We start from the raw sequence: 17,711 nt of genomic DNA, 5'->3' as shown, positions 1-17,711 counted from the left end.
TTTACGAGCAATATTTTGCAATATTTTGTACAATTGTATATTATATTCATTAAGTATTCACATTGAAAAAATCCAAAAATTAAATCTTGTACTTTTTCATATAATTTCTTATTTCTAATTATATTATTTTTTATTTATATTATTATATCGTAACTTTGTAATGCTTTTAATCAAATCATGTTATGTATTTTCTACATAATGTATTTAATACTTTTTTTATATGTAGACATTTCTCATGCAATCATATAGAGATTGAAAGTTCAAAAATTATACAAAACTTTCTAAAAGAAAAGGAGATAGGAAAATTAATTTTTGGTATTTTTTTCTCTTTTACGATTTTCTCTATTATGTATTCATTATACAGTCTTATATAAGTCTTATATAAATTTTTATATAAAAGCGTACTTTTTTGGAAGTTTTCGTACCATACGTCTTACCCAAATAGTCGAAGGTCAAGCTTGAGAACGACGTCGCCGCTTTCAACTTCATGCAACTTTATCCTCTTTTGAATTGGTCCGCAGGAATTTTTACTATCTCTCATTATGTCGGCCACTCTGATTTCAGCGCGACCAAGGAACTCTGTACAACAATCAACATTACGGACATTAGAAAAGTTACAATTTAACAATTTACAGAATTACTAATATAATGTATACTCATATATAAAATTATTTGATTTCCATAACAAAGATTATACTACAGACTTACCATCAGGACTATAATATCCTTTATCGAATACGGTAATGCAAAGGGTATCCTCGAACAGATCTTTTACTTGGAATTGCATTGACGCATCCCACAAAGGACAATCACTTCCAGATACGACACCTGTTCTTTCTTCTTGAGAGCCCATAGACACTTTGCAGAATGCATTACACTTTCCTAGAAAAAAGTTTACATATGAATGCTCTGTCGCCGTGAACTAAGTAACATTAAGTAAATTCTAACATGTAAAAAATTTTTTTTTCAAGTGTTAGTAATTATTTTTTTGCTACAATTGTTACATTTGCTCAATTCCAGGCATTACAACCATAGTGTACTTACTTTTGCCCGTGGATTTTTCAGCCGCACTTAAAAGCTTAATCTTTCTTGTTGTAACATTGATAATTAATAATTATTTAATAATTATCTTTCATAACTAAATAATGAACTTTTGAGATAATCAGTTTTATGTCATACACTCAACTTTCGCAGTTTTATTTGTTAAAACATTTTAAACGTTATATGGAAAGAATATTACAATCTTGTAATTCACAACAGAGATATATGAATAAGAAGCATAACTTACAGTATGAAAGATAATCGAAAAAGGAGAATTCTATGATAGAAGCATAAGAAAATCATCAGACTCAGCAAGCAATTAATAAAAAATCATAAATTAGCATCCCATATTAAATACGCAAATACAGCTACTACTAAGAACTTTTTTAAAGACAGAACCTCGATACTTTACCTTTTATGCTAATGGCAAGATCTTCAGCCTCCACAACCATTAGCACCAGCCTACCTTGTGGAAGTCTTCTGCAAACTACAATGGCAATTTCTGTTAATAGTAAAGCGCTGCATGCAATTGTTATACCTTAGAATTAATATATGAAACGTTTTCTAGCTTGATTTTTCACCAATGCCTCTTTTTTCGATGAACATTACCTATACATATATTGCACTATTTTTGACACAACCTTTGCAAAAGCGTTAAGCACAAGAAAGCATTAAAAAGCAAATTACATTGAAAATGATACATTACACACCAGGTGCGATAACAAGCAACCTAAACCATCAGATCCTTACCGGACAAAGCTTTCAAGTTGAAGCCGTCGAGAACAGTGACGAGAATTCTGCCGCACGCCCCAAATTGTGCCTGTTCTGTTCACCCATATAAACGGTAAGTCATTATAGAATATTGATTTTTTTTAATGACGTAATTTATCTTTGTAAATGTACAAATTCGACATCGGTGTTCATGTATAAACATTATACTTACAAATCACATTAGAAAGCAAATTGCATTTTGCAAGTAAAGCAATTGAAATACGAATACATGATGTCCGATAGACTTAAAGCTTAAATAATTATCGTAGTTACTCACTTGATCGCTGTCTTTGCAGGCAATTCTTCTCGTTCTCCAAAAATTTCCTGCGTGCTTCCGAAATACGTTTCAACCATAATAAGCATTCATTTGCAGACGATGCTAATAATATTATCGGCTTTTTTTGATCCTTCAGTCTTAGAGTTTTCGATGAATTGTCTGCTGCGTCACTTCCACTTAAGCTACTATTTCCATCGTTTTCTCCGAATAAAGACAATTCGCTAAGGAATATCGGCTACGAAAAAAGAATCAATTTTTTTATTTGGTATTGCAATTATGTGAGAAATTAAGTATTCTTTTCTCAAATTTGAATACACACTTTCCTGTACATCTTGAACTTTTGATGCTCATTACGTTCGAATGAGAATTGTTGACAGTTCAAGGAGAATTTTAATGGTTGAACAAACAGTAGAAAGTCATTCGTGAGAAATCCGACGAGCTCTTTACCACTTTTTGACTATAACAAAATTGCAACAGTAAAATCATGTAATTGTTCAAAGGTTCTTGATATTCCTGAAAAAATATTTGTTACCTTATGAAGTATACCAAAATGCAACAGTTTTCGTGGTCCTAAGGAATTCGTCAAAGAGTTGAAAACAAGCTGCTCTTCAAGCCCGTCACATATAACATGAGTTTGTAGCCATTCCAGCCTGTCGCTGTTTTCTTTTTCCCTAACGCCTTCATTAACCTGACGTCCAATTAGATAGTATTAAGCTATTAATTTTCTTATTCTCTTGTGCACTGAGTGAAAGGTATATCATGTTATTTAATATTATACTTATTTTCACCTGTGTACAAAATTCCTCAGATTTGGCCAATGCCTCCTGCAGATATTGCCTATCAGGATGCTCGACTGGCGTATATTCTAAAATCTATAATCATATATTACACATCACATATCATATACACTATGGCATATACGTGCACCATAATTATTTACAGAGAGAAGAGGACACCTTGTTAATGATGAGTGGATACTTTGTTATCCTTTGCATCGGCTTAATTAAAAACGAACTTAGTGGCATCCCTTTCGTTCGTGGATCTTGCTGACATGCTTGAGCGACCTGTACGAATTCCGGTAAAGTTTCCGTTAAATATTGCAGATACGTCGCAGCAGATATTTGGCAGCTACAAAATCTTATGTAAGCCGACATCCTAGGTATCTGCGAAATACATATATCACAGACAAATTTTAATAACAAAAATCATTTCCGTATGCCGCGTATTTAAGATTACACTTACATTTTCACACAATATATCGCCTATCATTCGAACTATTCCATTATAACTGTTATCTCTCCGTATCCTTAAAGTCCTACAAGAAAATTATTTGTACGTTTTTTAAAGTGATTTTTCAATAGAAAGTATATTTTATCACATCACATTTCTAGTTACCTCAAAAAATTATCATTACATGCAATAATATCTCTCCAATTGATAAATATCCTCTCTATCTCGTCGACACTCAAAACTAAACTTTCTAGTAACGGTTTCTCAAATACCTAAAAATGTGCAATAAACATAAATGTTATACAATTTCGTATAGAATCCTCTAAATTTACTTTTATCGATCTTTTAATCAATTTGGAGTCACGCGTTTTCATCACCCTTCACACCTCGAATACATGTGCAGTCAAAACTTGGATTAAAACTCATTAAATTTTAAAATTCAAAAATAAGATTTTATTGTGATGGACGATATTTAATTTTTAAACAGTCACATATTTATACTAAAGAAATCATTTTTAGATATAATATTTGCTGGAGAAATAGTTTACTTCCAATTGATGTAAAAAATCTTTAGATAAAAGAAAGGAAAACCATATTGCTAGTCCTAGACATGCACATGAATTATGAGCAAATATTAATAAATCGAATTTTAAAAAAATGGAAAGGAATACCTCATGTACTAATCTCATGTCTTCTATGTAAGCTTGTTCAGTCATGATTAGCTCTTTGATATGTTCCTGGCGTTTTCTCTCCATGGGATCGTGATACGTCATTGTATCGCTCATCAATTCATTCGCTACGCATAAAATATATATAAAAAAAAATGTTTTCTCCACGTAAAATCATCATTAGGTATATTTTTTAGAATTTATATTATTTTCTGTAAATTGAATTTTTGTTCTAAAGCGGAAAACAATTATTTTTGGAAATAATAAATATAATGTTTTGAGAAAGACGTTTCCTATTATTTTGAGAAAGATGGCCTACATTGCGTAAGGAAAAAAAATATATCGAAACAATATCAATAAACTAAGAATTAGTAGATAAAGTTGTTGCGATAATACTGAGTAACATACGATTCATACAAGAATAAGAAATTTACAACAGACAGATATTTTATTTCGATCAGCGGTGAGATGCGAACGTATCTGTATATATGCACATATGGATATGTTTACATATGTATAAGAACATCGGCGTACATGTGTGTGAAAACACCATATAATATTTTTCTCTATATATATATATGTATATATGTATATAAAGTGTGAACAAGATTCATATTCACACAGAATTGTTCATACTCTCTTACAACATTCTCCACTACACGCCAGATTATATCGTACCCTATAGTGAGACTTCTGACGAGATTTGATATTACAGTAAACAAACAATTTGCAAATAGTAACAATCTTAGGAATATAACGCACTACACGACTACATCGACTAAGGGTAACCAGTTGCACAACTTGCTTTAGACATCCCATCACCCCATTTGAATAATGTCATGCTGAACTGATTTGTCTGGAATATCTAATTTTAAGCACACAATTATTGCCACTGTGACATAACGTATTTACTCGCTTTTGTCATGGAGGATTACATAGAACGTGTAAAAGTTCTCGCAATAGCAATGAATAAATACGTTGTGCGCTTGATTTCTCGTCGAATCAATTTTACTCATTCACAATTTCTCTAAATGACCTTACAGCTGGAGCCTCAGAGAGTCTCTAAGGAAGTCAAATCGACCATACTCTTGTGAACATTTGTAAAAACGTTCATCAAACATTAAATTATCAGTGTTGTATCAAAGCTCATAATTGCATGTACGCGGATGTATATGCTGAACTCGGTGCAAATTGTAGGCTTTAATGCGGCTCTCAAGGGTCTTTTTTATTTTCAGAAACAATAAACATTTGAATATATCTTTCAATATAATAAATTCTTTGTAACGAAGCACTGTATATTAACAAGCTAATAGTACAATACATTACACGAATAAAACGTCGACTGTCAATTACAATTCAGAAAATGAACAATCAGTCGATTAATACACATATAGGAATGTGATTCGATGGAAAAACTGATTTATAATGTCATTAAATCACGCGGTCAACACTATCGTTTACTTATAGTTCATTATTAGTGATCCTCGGTAATTATTGTTCACGTACAAGTGCTAATTTATTTAGGCTCTATCGTAAAAGGCTGTGAAGAAGGAGCACATTATCTTTAATCTTTTTTTTTTATTTACAGCAATACAGTACTCGTCACTCGCGCAAGCAATTAAAAATTGAAAAATCATAATCACAATCACTGATAAATTATGATGAATTTATAGCGAACAAAGTTGTATATCGCTTTGGTTCTCTTTCCGTGAAATTTCTACGCGAATGAATAGAATACTTTACGTAGTTTGCTAATTTTCTTTACGCAAAAAGTCGTGCGATGTCAAACATTGAGTAAAATTGTGCATTTCTGGGCTCCTTCTCCTTTATATTGTTTTCGATCGTGGCAGCTAATCATCGACTGCTTGCTCGAGAGATCGTCACACATCCTTTACACATTCTCTAGGCCTCAGCGTGAGACAACTGCGATTTCTAACGGTCCGCGATGCGCACCATATAATAATGTTGACAAGACAAAACGTAACGCAACGATTGTTGCTCTTCTAACGACCATTTCTATTTTACGCAACTGTTTAACGTAGATATTACACTACAGACAGAGGAAATAACAGAAACACAGCAGTGAATCTTAACTTCTAAGGGACGACCGAATTAAATCGTCTAAAATTTTGATCGACCACCAAATTTTCCGAAGCAAGAAAAAACAAACAAGCAATTATCAAAAGCACTTGCTTCTTTCTTTTTTAAGCATTTTTTTACTTGCAATTTAACATATTTTATTTTAGATCACGTTTCTTAATAAAATAAAACTCTTAAGCGTAATCGTAAAATCGAGCTGAATACGTCAATTTGCACATAAACTTGGACATCGTCATGGGATGCGGTATACATCCAACATGAACTTAATAAATCACTTAAACATTAAGTAACAATAGCATTCGTACCGTGACGTAATGTTAAATATATTTCTAACGTGAATAAGCTAAGAATTTAATATTATTATTTCTTAATTGTACGTCAGCATAGATATAGAACTGAGGTAGACCTTTGGTGTTGGTGCAGATATATCAGGTGGTCGTATTACTAATGAAACGATTTAATGATTGAAGTTGGTACATGCACGCGTTGTTTCTATACAACGAACATAGTATTCGAATACGTTTGAAGATGTAAAATGGTTGAAAGGCTAATGTCGTGACTCATGTTAACAATTCGAATGATAACATTAGAAAGAATGAATGCAACCCCGCACCAGAGGGAAAGGCTTGTATAATATGTATAAGTAGAGACTATATTTATAGAGACGAAGAGCCAACCCTGAGTCTTTCTCCCTGCCCTTCTCGTATTAATTTTTTTCTTTTTGCTTTTCCTCATTCTTTTTCTCTCTGTTTCTCACACAAACAGTCCTTCTCCCTGTCCCTCCCCATCCCATTTCTGCCCCCCCTCCATCTCTTTTCATTTTTCTTTCTTTTTTCATGCACAGTGTCTCCAACGATGAGACTTCTGACTTGTCGTAGCACACCATGTCGAATGTTGGAGCTGCTATTGTTCTTATTACACTTCAGGTGCTTTAATTTTAGCCAGCAATGCTGTTCTGCTGCTCGGCTACCCTTTATGCTGCGTGTTAAGCAAAAGCGAAAGATAATTAATAAAAGGGAAATTACAAACGTATTATAAGACTAAAAATAAAAAAAATGAGGCAGCTGTTCACTTTAAGATATCTATTAATTTTATCGAAATTGTTCAAGTCATAAAAGTATAGAAAAATAAAAAAATATTCACTAAATAAAATTCCTATTTCTCTTTTATAAAATTTTTGCAATTAAATATAAAATAATAAACTTAAAATTTACTAATCAAACAAGAATTCTATTCTAAATATTCTTGTTAATTTTATTTTAATTAAAACAACAGCCATTGTAGAATATTTAAAAAATATTTATAGATTACAAATTATAATCTACAATAATCTATGTATAGTTATATGCGTATTGTTGTAAATATATAATAAAATCGCAAGCTACATTAATTACAATCAGTTAATTGTTATATCAAGGAAACGGCTACCTCTGACGGAGAGATGGACGGACGAACGAATGGGCAGACATGCAAGGCAGACAAGCAGGCTGTTTCATAAAACTGAGAATGATGTCTGATCTGTCGCGTCCGTGTTTATTAGCTAATCACAGGTGATAAATGTGTGAGCGATCTCTGTTTGTGATATATAAATAACCAGTGCCATACACAACGCATATACATTAGAATAAGAATAATGCTAATTTACAAATGTAACAAAGCGTAAGTAGGCTTTAGAGGGTAATCAAACGCATTTTGATACAAACACTTACATTTAAAAAAAAAAGAGTTTTCCAATAATATTATTAACTCAGACAAGGTTTATAACTGATGGAGAAAAAGTATATTCTTCAATATATTAATCTACATTAAATTTATAAAAAAATTATATTGTCTTCTCTTTTTCTATTAACGCTCTATTCATAACAATAAATATTAATCCAGAAGAAAATGTAGAGAATACGCTACATGTTTTCACAGCTTTACTTTCTTATAAACTATCAACTTATAATGTAATGCTAACATTAAATATTATTATTGCAATAATGTACTCAATCTTTACTTGTTCTGTGAATTAAATATAAATTAAGTTCAGAATAAGTAAAGATAAAGCCTAACATAATAAAATATGCACATAATAAAATAATAACAACGATAATAATAACTACGGTGATGATAATGGTGTTAATGATAACAAAGGTAATAATGGCGAGAGTGTTGATAATGACAATAATAATAAAAGATACAATAAACAAATAGTTGGTTTAATTAAAACTTGTTATACCTAACGATCGTCCGCCTATCCGTAGCCAGAAGTTATATATTTCGCATTACTATATTTTTAGTCTATTTCCAATTGATTTAAACACTCTCTTTATACGCACGCAATCAATATGTGTAGAAATTTAATATCAGTTAACATTACAGTACATAATTTTCTTTTCCACACCATACGACTTACGGCGTTAAAAGGCATAAAGTGATCCTGAGATTTAATTTTGGTTACGTTTAATTTTGGCAATTACATATGAAAGGAATACTTACACATAGGTGATACGTAGTTGCTTGGAAAGACACCAGATACACCATTCAATTCACCCCTCCACCATGATGCCTCTTCCTTAGCAAGTACCGATATAACGTCACCTTTTTCGAAACTTAATTCATCTTCATTTTGTGCTTGATAAGGATACAAAGCCATAACGCGTTCTATAAATATTAAAAAGGAAACTTATACTTTACATTTATTATGCCTATATAGATTGTTTTAAATGCTATATCTTAAGCTATAGCTTAATCCAAATGCAGTTTTTGAAAAAATTGTAAGATAATAATTGCAGATTTTATTTACCAATATTTGGATCTGTTGGAGAATCTTGATATCCATGAGAGACAGGTGTACTTCTATTACTGCTACTGGTTAAGGGTTTAACATAAGTTGCTGGAAACCAACCAACTTGCCTTTTTTTACCACGTGCCTAAATAAACACAATATACAATAAATTGTTATTTACAATAAGTATAATTTAAAGTGTAAAAAAAACTTTTAAAACTTATTTTATACCTGAAGTTCTCCTTCCCACCAACCACTGTCAGTCTTTTTACGAATCATTATTAGTTGTCCTCTTTGCAAATCTAACTGTTCTGAACTTGTTGCTTGATAGGGCGCAATAACTTGGACAATTTCTGGTTTTCTTCCTCTCTGCAAAAAAATATTTTTTTCATGAATAAAATTAATTTTTCGATGTATTGAAACAATTTTACAATTTGAAAGATTTTAAGAAAAAAAATCTTATATAAATCAATAATAGTCAAAATTGTACAATGTAATAAATCAAATACCTTGTAATACTGCATTATCAGGATGTCGGTAGCATAAAAAAAGCAGTAAGCAATTACACTTATAATAAAAAACAATTTTAATTGTATGGATATATTAGAGAAATTTTTTACCTGCTGAGCAGCCATAGCAGCAAAGTCTGGTAATTCCGCTCTATCTTCAGCAGCTGCTCTTTCATCTTCTAATTGTTCCACCGTTTTCTCTACCTGCTAAATACACGTACACTCTATGTCATTTAAGTTTTGCTGCAGTCTAATTGCTCAATATCAATAGTAATAGCGGATTAATAACATTAGCATTTCAATGCATATAGTTAAATATAAAATATAGTTGCAAATGCAATTTGAAATAAACGATTAATTACGCACTTGTAATTCTGCAGTCACCGGAGTATCAGGTTGGTTGTTTGTTTCCGCAGTTGCAGCAACAGTGGACTGAATGTTAGTAGACAAAGATGCACCCTAAACAACGTCACATTATTTCGTATTAAAAAATGGATTAGTAAAAAAACAAAAAATGCACATTAGTAATAATTAAACATTTCAGCTTTTTCAAACATAAATTAATAATTAAAAACAAAGAAAAAATACAATATTAAATTTGTAACATACCTGATTGGGAGCATCACATTTTTCTACATAATTAGAAGGAAAGATCCCACTTTTGTTCCCTATGCAACCAGTCCACCATTCGCCTTCTTTCTTTGTAACTAATACGACTTCTCCTTGATTAAAACTAAGATCGCCAGTTTCGGTCGATTCGTAACGGTAAAGAGCGACGTAATATTCATTAAGACCATCAGCTGCAATATTTTTAATGCTCGTGCTCACTTCTTTCACGTATGACTTAGGGAACCAGCCCTTATTTCCAGTACTAGCTGAACCATACCACCAATCGTCCTGGATAAAATACACGTTTTACAAAACGTATGTACACTATGTTCATATAATTAAATATAATAGTAACCTGCTGTTCGGAAACATTGATAGTTTCTCCCTTTTCAAAGGAAAGATGTTGCTCCATAGTAGGTCGATAAGGAAACAAAGTAGTGACTTGTATATCGCAAGATGTACCTAATCCTAAAGTAGGTATAATAGCTTCCACTATCGGGGCTTCTCCACCTAATGATCCCGCATCGGATACGTTCTCGGGAACTTCCGCTATTCCTCTGCACAAATCACAATAAAAAGACCAACATTTAGTGATATGTAAAAAAAAAAAAATACATTTTTGATATTAATAATGTAAATAAAAATGACTAACTCTAATGTTCTCTTCTCTACACTGTCTTGCTGTATAAAAGTACGTTCGTTGTCCAAGTCAGCCGAACCAGTATCCACTGGCTCTACATAAGATTCGGGAAACCAACCGGTATGACCGCGTATTTCTCCTGCCATCCATCCAGGTTCAGCATTTTGCACAGGTGGTACCTATAGCATAGACATTGTTTAACCATTTATTAGATTAATTTTCTCTTATAATAGCTATTCTTTTATTTATATCTACCAATATAATATCCCCAGGCTGGAATGATATTTCGTCTTGATTTCGCGCAACAAATTCATAAAGGGCTCTGTATTTGCGAACGCCAACAACAGTAGCTTCATTTACTGAGCTTGCAGTGGTGTCGTTGACAGGCCAAGCTGTATCGCTGACAGGTGTGTCTCCCCAACTGCTATCGCCCCACGCGGATGTGGCAAAATCGGCAGCTGAGACATTACTACCTGACCGAAGTTCAATTACTTTCTTTTTCTTTTCATCAAAAGTGCCATAAAGTTGTTTACAATCCACTACAAGATTTTTCATTTGTGTCTTAATATCCTCAAGCTGAGCATTATTATTTTCAATATCGGACATTTTAGAATCAATCTGTTGAAAAGTAAATTTTAAAAAATATTAATATAATTTTATTATATTATTTTATTAATATTGCGCTAAAATTGAAATTTGTTTACGCAAAACGTCAGGTACATACCTGCTGTTGTAAATCTGCTATTTTATCTTTCATCTGCTTAAGAGTAATTTGTTTATTGTCAAAAGCCATTTTAATAGCTTCTTGCCCAGCTGCATCTTGAGCCGCATTAATTTTATTTCTTGCCTCAATACGTGCTTTCTCTTGACTCAATGCTAATAATCTTTGATTTTGTTCCCGAAGTTTATTCTTTAATGCCGCCATCTCTTGTAATTGTGTGTCTCTCGTTGATCTCATTCCATCGATAGTCGTTTTAACGCCTGACACCCCCACTCGAGTGTCACAAATTTTTTGTGACAATTCTTTCACTTTATCGTTCTGAAAGAAAAGGAAAGACAATGTACGAATCGATTATTAAAGTCGTATACTTATTTGAAGTATGTATTCTTCTAATGTACTTACGAGTGTTCCAAGTTCGATAGTTAAGGTCTGATTCTTTGCTTTTAATTTGAGAAGAATGTCTTGTTCTTTTTGTCTTTGTGCTTGCAATTCTTGTGACTTCTGTCGTTCCCACTCCAATTGACGTTGTCTCTCCATTTCTCTAAATATAAAAAAGCAGCACTGCTTTTAAATTCATATAGATACAAATTTTTCTTCCAATAATATCTTCTCTTTAACTCTAATAATATAATATTATATAAGAAACTTACTTGCGTGCCGCCTCTTTCTGTTCTTGTGCACGTTTTCGTTGTTCCTCTTTTTCCTGTTCAATTTCCTTTTGTCTCTGCATTTGTTTCTCGATTTCCGCTTGTCTACGCCTTTCTTGCTCTAATCTGTATTACAAAACACAAAGTTTTCATATTTCGTGACGTTTAATTAATAAACAATTCTACTTGCCTTATTTTCTCCTGTTTCTCGGCTTCCTCTCTCTCTTTGCGTTCCCGTTCTTCCTGTTCCTTCCGCTGAATTTCTAATAACGCTTTACGCCTACGTTCTAATTCCGCTTGACCTTTTTCAAAGTTCTCTTTACGTTTATCTTCGAATGAAGTCTACAAAAAGATGTCTTTTTTCCTTCCGTTTCTTTTTGCGTAAAAAGATATTTTTATATTAGACCTATACCTGTGGCATGCCTGCTAATGGATCGATATTTTCTGTTACACTTTGCGTTAAACTGCTTTGACGTTGTCGTCTAAATGTGGGTGGAATAAGTTCTGGTGGAAGCGTTGTAGGTATTTTTTCGCCAGCTTTAGCAATATCGCAAAGATGCATTGCAAGCACAAATTCCTCAGAACCTAAACGTCCATCCGAATCCATATCAGCAAGAGCCCTGTTCACATACATTTTGGAAATTTGCTCTTGTTCTACAACACAATTAAAGAATGATACTTCACATGCTATCTCATAATAGTATTTTGTTACTATACCATATTTGAGCAAGTATGGGTTGTGGTAGTTGCGACTGCACCATAATATTTCTTGCTTGAGGACCAGATAAAAAGCCAGATCTCGTTCTGTCCCAGGTATTAAACAATTGAGTATATTTTAATTTGGTTTGATGTGGAACTGCCCATTCCATAGACTGTGGAGAACTAACTGAATGTTGACTGTGCTGTGAATCTACAGAGCCTACTCTATCTATACTCGGTGGACGTGCTGTTGTACTCAAAGGTGTATTCGTCGATACTGGCGTTTGTGTAATTGCACCATTGACCAATGCGCCATTTGCAGTTGACGAGGATACTAAAGGTAACGCTACTGACGAAGCAACTCCAGTACCTAAAAGAATAAAATAAAAATTAGTAAATAAGTACATTCTAATAAATACAATTGTGCAATTGTTTTGTAATATACATACCAGTATTTATTGATCCAATGGATGGTACCATACTAGGAATATCAGCCATAGGGGCAACCATACCTGCACTAACCATGCTTAACGGTTGTGTCGGCATTGGTTGTGCCATATTAAAGGCAGCTATTGGTACAGGAGTTGTGTTTAAAGGAGCAATTGGTGCTACTGACGAGATACCTAATAAAAAATTGATGTAAAATTTATAATTTATGTATTTTTTTAGTAAAGTTTATTTTTATTTTTACCTATTCCAGAAGCAGGTACAGATGGGGACGAAGAAACAACTGTGGGACCAACGACAGAAGTCGTAACTTTCATTGGCGAAATTCCTACTGTAACGGGACTATTTGGAAAAGAAGGTGGTGCTGGTTTTGGTGGTGGGCCACCCGTTGTTGGCGCGAAATTATTCCCTAAAATAATTCCGCACAATTATTTCAATTATGTCAGACAATTTTGTAACAAAAATGATAATCTGATAATTAAAATTCAAGCGATATTCATTACTTCTATTCAATAAGTTACATAACAAATATTCAAAAAGGAAGGAGACAGTTGAATAAGCAAGATTGTGCTAGTATTTTAATGTTTTTGATCATATCGACATTAATTGAGTGATGAGATTCAGTGACAATTATGTTAATTTACAAACAGTACACATATCGGATTTGTGAAAAACATACCGATATTTGTAGGTGGTGCAGGTCTTTGTGGGGGACCACCGGGGGGAGTCGTTGTATTGAGGGGAGGTGCAATTCCTTTTTTGCCGCGTAAAGTGTAAAGTATTATTAACGACATAGGTATTGTCAGAAATAAAAAAATATACATAAATATAAACCTCTCAAGTGGATAATAAGTAAAAGTTATTATTATCAACAAATAAAAATTCTAATTCTACAATTAGAAAATAACATTGCGATTTTTCCATTTACAAAACAACAATTAAGATTTTCAATGCAGTAATGTTCATTTCTATGTTCACGCATTTATAAAGAATTTTCACGATTTTATAAATTTTTGTTAAAAAATGTTACAAAATACATAATAATTTATAATCAAAATGCAAATGGATTCTTTTTTCATAAATATACTGTTGGAAAATATTAGCGCAGAGTCAAATACATATCTACCTGAGCAATAAAAAATAGTAAAAAAAAGTTTAAGCAAAGATTAAATCGTATTTTTAAAAGCTCTTGCTGCGACAAAATTTAGAAATGGATAACTTCAAAAGTATAAACTGTGCATACATCAGAAATTTATAATCTTATAAAATTGTATTATAAATAAAGATATGTGAGATATATTTGTAAAGATCTTCTAAAATCGTGTAGTATATTTAAAATGGTAATAAATACAACAGTTAAAAGAGAGTTTTCTTTACATTATATTACAACTAATGTTAAATAAAATAATTTGAAAGTATGTTTTAACTTAAAAACATTGTCAAGCGATCGACTAAAAACTTGTTCCAAAAAGAAGATGAACTGACTCATAAAACACATTCATACAACACATTCAATACAATCAACATACCCACGGAAGGTGGCGCGGGTCGAGCGGGTGGCTTAGACGGTATATGAGTTGTGGCATGTGTGCTTGGAACCACATTCTGTCTATTTTGTTGTAATGCTGTGTAGTATGATGAATTATGAATAACACATAGATAAATTGTAACTGATAATTAATATTTCGTCATTGAAGTAACAACATTGATAGCAATACATTCAATTCAATTTATGAAATGATGGATAGCACTGATATACATGAGATTGTAATAACAGGTTTATTGAATATCAGTGGCTGTAATCAAATTGTACTCATGTTTGATAAATCTGAATGAATCTAATAAGCGGCGGTTATCTGAGCGTAAGTGTATCTCTGGAGGTTTATATATAATAGATAATCTTATAGATAATCTACAAGCTTTTTATAAGTTGAGCTTTTTTCCCCGCTAATTTATCGAGGTATTATATAAACATCTACCTAACAATCGTTGATAGACAGATAGAGGAAGGTGAATAACACTTAAAAATAAGTCAATGTTTAGCAATACATTACCTATAAGAGTATTTCCAGCTGTAGGTATAGCACTTGCTACAGTTTGAGATACCATCGGTTGATGCCCGCTTAAATTTACTAGAGAGCTAACGTTACTTGAAGCAGTGGAGCCATTTGATAATCCAGCCACACTAGCATCGCCTAAAAATGTCTCATGATGTAATTTCATGTATCTTACAGGCACAAAAAATTCACCTACCTGTTGGGAAAGACTTCAGACTCTGTATAAGAACAGGTGGCAGTACTTTGGGAATTTCAAATCCACGCAGTTTTAAATTGATCAACTTACATGCGATACTAAATTCATTTATATTCATTTTTCCATCTGCATCTGTATCTGATAATGCCCTGTAATAAACAAAAGATTAAAAAACACTTCAAGAATTTACAATGTACTCTTAGTTTCCTCTTTCTTGCTTTTAGCTTTTTTACACACATGTACTATTTTATAAATTGGTAAGATAAAAATTGAAAACCCTAAAAGAGATAAGAGAGTATAGATAAAATAATGTGCAAAAAAAGGCCATAGGTAAAAAACAAGAAACAGAGCACATTGTAGATTAATATTTGTGAAAGTAGATATAATCCATAAGTAGCATCTTTACCATATCTGTCCGAGAATAACAGGTGGAAGTTGAGATCTAAGGAGGAATCCTTTTGCCTGGTCACCAGTAACAATTCCATTGATCGGTTTCAAGGAGTCAAATTGTTCTTGATATCTCATTCTTTCTCTAGGCTGGATCACCCAGGGGTCTGTTCCTATACAGCAAATATGATATTGAAAATGAATGACAATCTATGTAATGAGATCATTTGCTTGCAAAGGCACTATGTCAGGTCTTTATCCAATATCTTCTATCTATACTGAGAAAAGTTGCCATTGTTACAAGATAAACTATCTGAAAGCAGGGGGCATTGAATGTGTATGTACTACAAACTGACACAAGTGGTACACAGTCCAACAATGGAAACGCATAAATATATATATAAGTAGATAGCTGATAGAAAAAGGATAGGCGAGTCTGAGGCTTCACCTGGAGTCTGAGGAGTGCCCATTTTGAAGGGATCGTCGTCCGCTGCACGGTACTTGGGGCGGTATCACGTCGGAATGTTGCGTCTCTCTCGCGACCGTGTGATTAACGGCGACAGTTCACGCCTTCAAGGTTAAGCTTAGGTTAGGTCGCGGTGATCGATCCTCACCTCGGTGGCCTCGCGAAGAGATTTATCTGGAAACGACGAAGAAAGTCGGGGGATAAGATATCGAGCGTGATTTCTATTCGCGATTTGGGCAGCGACGTCGTACAACGGTGCAATGTCACAGATCGAGAGCTTCCGAAATATCGAGCGCTGGCTCGCGCACACATAGGAAATAATAGGTAGTGATCCTATCGTGGAGGGGGGAGAAGGAGAGGCATGCAAAAGGTGCTCTGCTCGCGCGACAGACGTTGCCGAATCAACGGGGATTCGTTCCCGTGTCGCGACGCGCTAATCGTACCACCGCCCACCGTTCGTCATTGCCCGTCATCGCTAAGACCCCGCATCGATCTAAAGACCCCGTCGCCGTTCGTTTGCTGGAGGATCTACCTGGGTGTCGGTCGATTTACACCTGCCTCCTCGTCCTCGCGTTCTAACTGTCAATCGCGCGTCGTCTCTCCCGCGTGCGCGGCCCGATAAGCGAAGACGAAATCAATCTTTCCTCCCCGTGCGAGAGAGAAAAAGAGAGGGATAAGAGAAAATTTGTCGTGAGAAGAGTTGCCCCTCGGCGCAATCGGGTCGATCGGGGAGAACTCGAGCCCGAACCGATTCACGACAAGATGACCACCACTGATCACCACCAAACTCGCCCACCAGTTCGCGACCGCTTGTCGTGCAACTACTCGTCGCGCACGTCACTTTCACGAACGCTCGGCCGCTCTCGGGGCTCTTCGGCGAGAATCGATATCCCGCCTGCGAGACTGATTCCTGCCATCCGCGCTGAAGATCGTTTGATTCCCGTGAGAGCGAGAGAGATGGAGAGAAAGAGAAGTTCGAGAGCGATGATACCCTCTTGAACAACGAATACGTGTTGCCGGAAGTGCGGCTTCGCCGTTAAGATTTTAATTGCGCACGGCGGGACGATGGAGGTCGTGGCGGAATCTTGGTGTAACCCGCAGCAAACGTCACAGCGCTCCGTTCGGAGCGTACTTCAGACCGCATTAGAGGAAAGTGGTCGCTTGACTTCGCATCATCGTCATGAATCACAATCCGGCCGTTATGAACTTTCGTCGGCGCTTCCTGTCGCGCGCAAACCTACGAGCGAAACAAATGAATGTATCGAATGTCAAACACGTACACCTTTACAGGAAGGGAGCTAGGGCAATTCTTTAATTGCCCTTTAACGGTGGACACAGTGTGTCCGGCGAGCTTGCACACACCGAGCGGCGACACGCCGCGAACGCGAATTGCACCGAATGTACGAGTGTCCGACCACGCGTCCTTGGCGATAATAGATATTCTTCCATGCGTGCATACGTACATACGTGGCACAT

The 17,711-nt window shown here is 34.4% G+C and overlaps 1 protein-coding gene across 10 annotated transcripts; it reads right to left on the bottom strand.

Annotated features, from left to right (window-relative positions):
* Positions 1 to 309: 309 nt before the first annotated feature.
* Positions 310 to 17,664, bottom strand: LOC105835553 (intersectin-1). 10 transcript variants are annotated; one of them, XM_028190637.2, is made up of 37 exons: positions 16,768 to 17,214; positions 16,218 to 16,409; positions 15,789 to 15,942; positions 15,383 to 15,531; positions 15,184 to 15,324; positions 14,659 to 14,754; positions 13,809 to 13,883; positions 13,374 to 13,538; positions 13,132 to 13,305; positions 12,701 to 13,052; positions 12,396 to 12,603; positions 12,174 to 12,325; positions 11,987 to 12,109; positions 11,739 to 11,877; positions 11,340 to 11,654; positions 10,871 to 11,233; positions 10,628 to 10,794; positions 10,331 to 10,532; positions 9,976 to 10,263; positions 9,733 to 9,825; positions 9,478 to 9,573; positions 9,367 to 9,375; positions 9,089 to 9,226; positions 8,876 to 9,002; positions 8,569 to 8,733; positions 3,991 to 4,115; positions 3,485 to 3,591; positions 3,332 to 3,404; positions 3,046 to 3,252; positions 2,878 to 2,961; positions 2,622 to 2,777; positions 2,409 to 2,546; positions 2,090 to 2,324; positions 1,792 to 1,866; positions 1,454 to 1,528; positions 709 to 882; positions 310 to 579 (listed from the first exon to the last, which is right to left on the bottom strand). In XM_028190637.2, exons 2-37 carry the CDS (start codon positions 16,237 to 16,239, stop codon positions 434 to 436), a joined length of 5,508 nt encoding a protein of 1,835 aa, XP_028046438.1. In that variant the 5' UTR covers positions 16,240 to 16,409; positions 16,768 to 17,214; the 3' UTR covers positions 310 to 433. The 10 variants fall into 10 exon arrangements, with proteins under 10 accessions (XP_028046438.1, XP_028046441.1, XP_028046442.1 ...); XM_028190638.2 differs by lacking the exon at positions 16,768 to 17,214 and adding an exon at positions 17,516 to 17,664 and having other exon boundaries at positions 434 to 579; XM_028190639.2 differs by having other exon boundaries at positions 434 to 579; positions 9,478 to 9,570.
* Between the last annotated feature and the right edge of the window lie 47 nt (positions 17,665 to 17,711).

The sequence above is a fragment of the Monomorium pharaonis genome, chromosome 7 (genome assembly GCF_013373865.1).
Source record: "Monomorium pharaonis isolate MP-MQ-018 chromosome 7, ASM1337386v2, whole genome shotgun sequence".
In the NCBI taxonomy this organism is placed as follows: Eukaryota; Metazoa; Arthropoda; class Insecta; order Hymenoptera; family Formicidae; genus Monomorium; species Monomorium pharaonis.
The sequence above is the reverse complement of the archived record's forward strand: the minus strand, read 5'-3'. Positions and strand labels throughout refer to the sequence as shown.

What these genes read in the sequence shown, in the direction of transcription:
- LOC105835553 (XM_028190638.2), bottom strand. Translation starts at nt 16,239, where the DNA reads ATGGGCACTCCTCAGACTCCAG. An exon ending in TGTACCTGCTTCTGGAATAG is followed by an intron (nt 13,306 to 13,373) that starts GTAAAAATAAAA and finishes ATTTTTTATTAG; the next exon opens with GTATCTCGTCAGTAGCACCA. An exon ending in CAACTACGTATCACCTATGT is followed by an intron (nt 4,116 to 8,568) that starts GTAAGTATTCCT and finishes TTTTATGCGTAG; the next exon opens with CGAATGAATTGATGAGCGAT.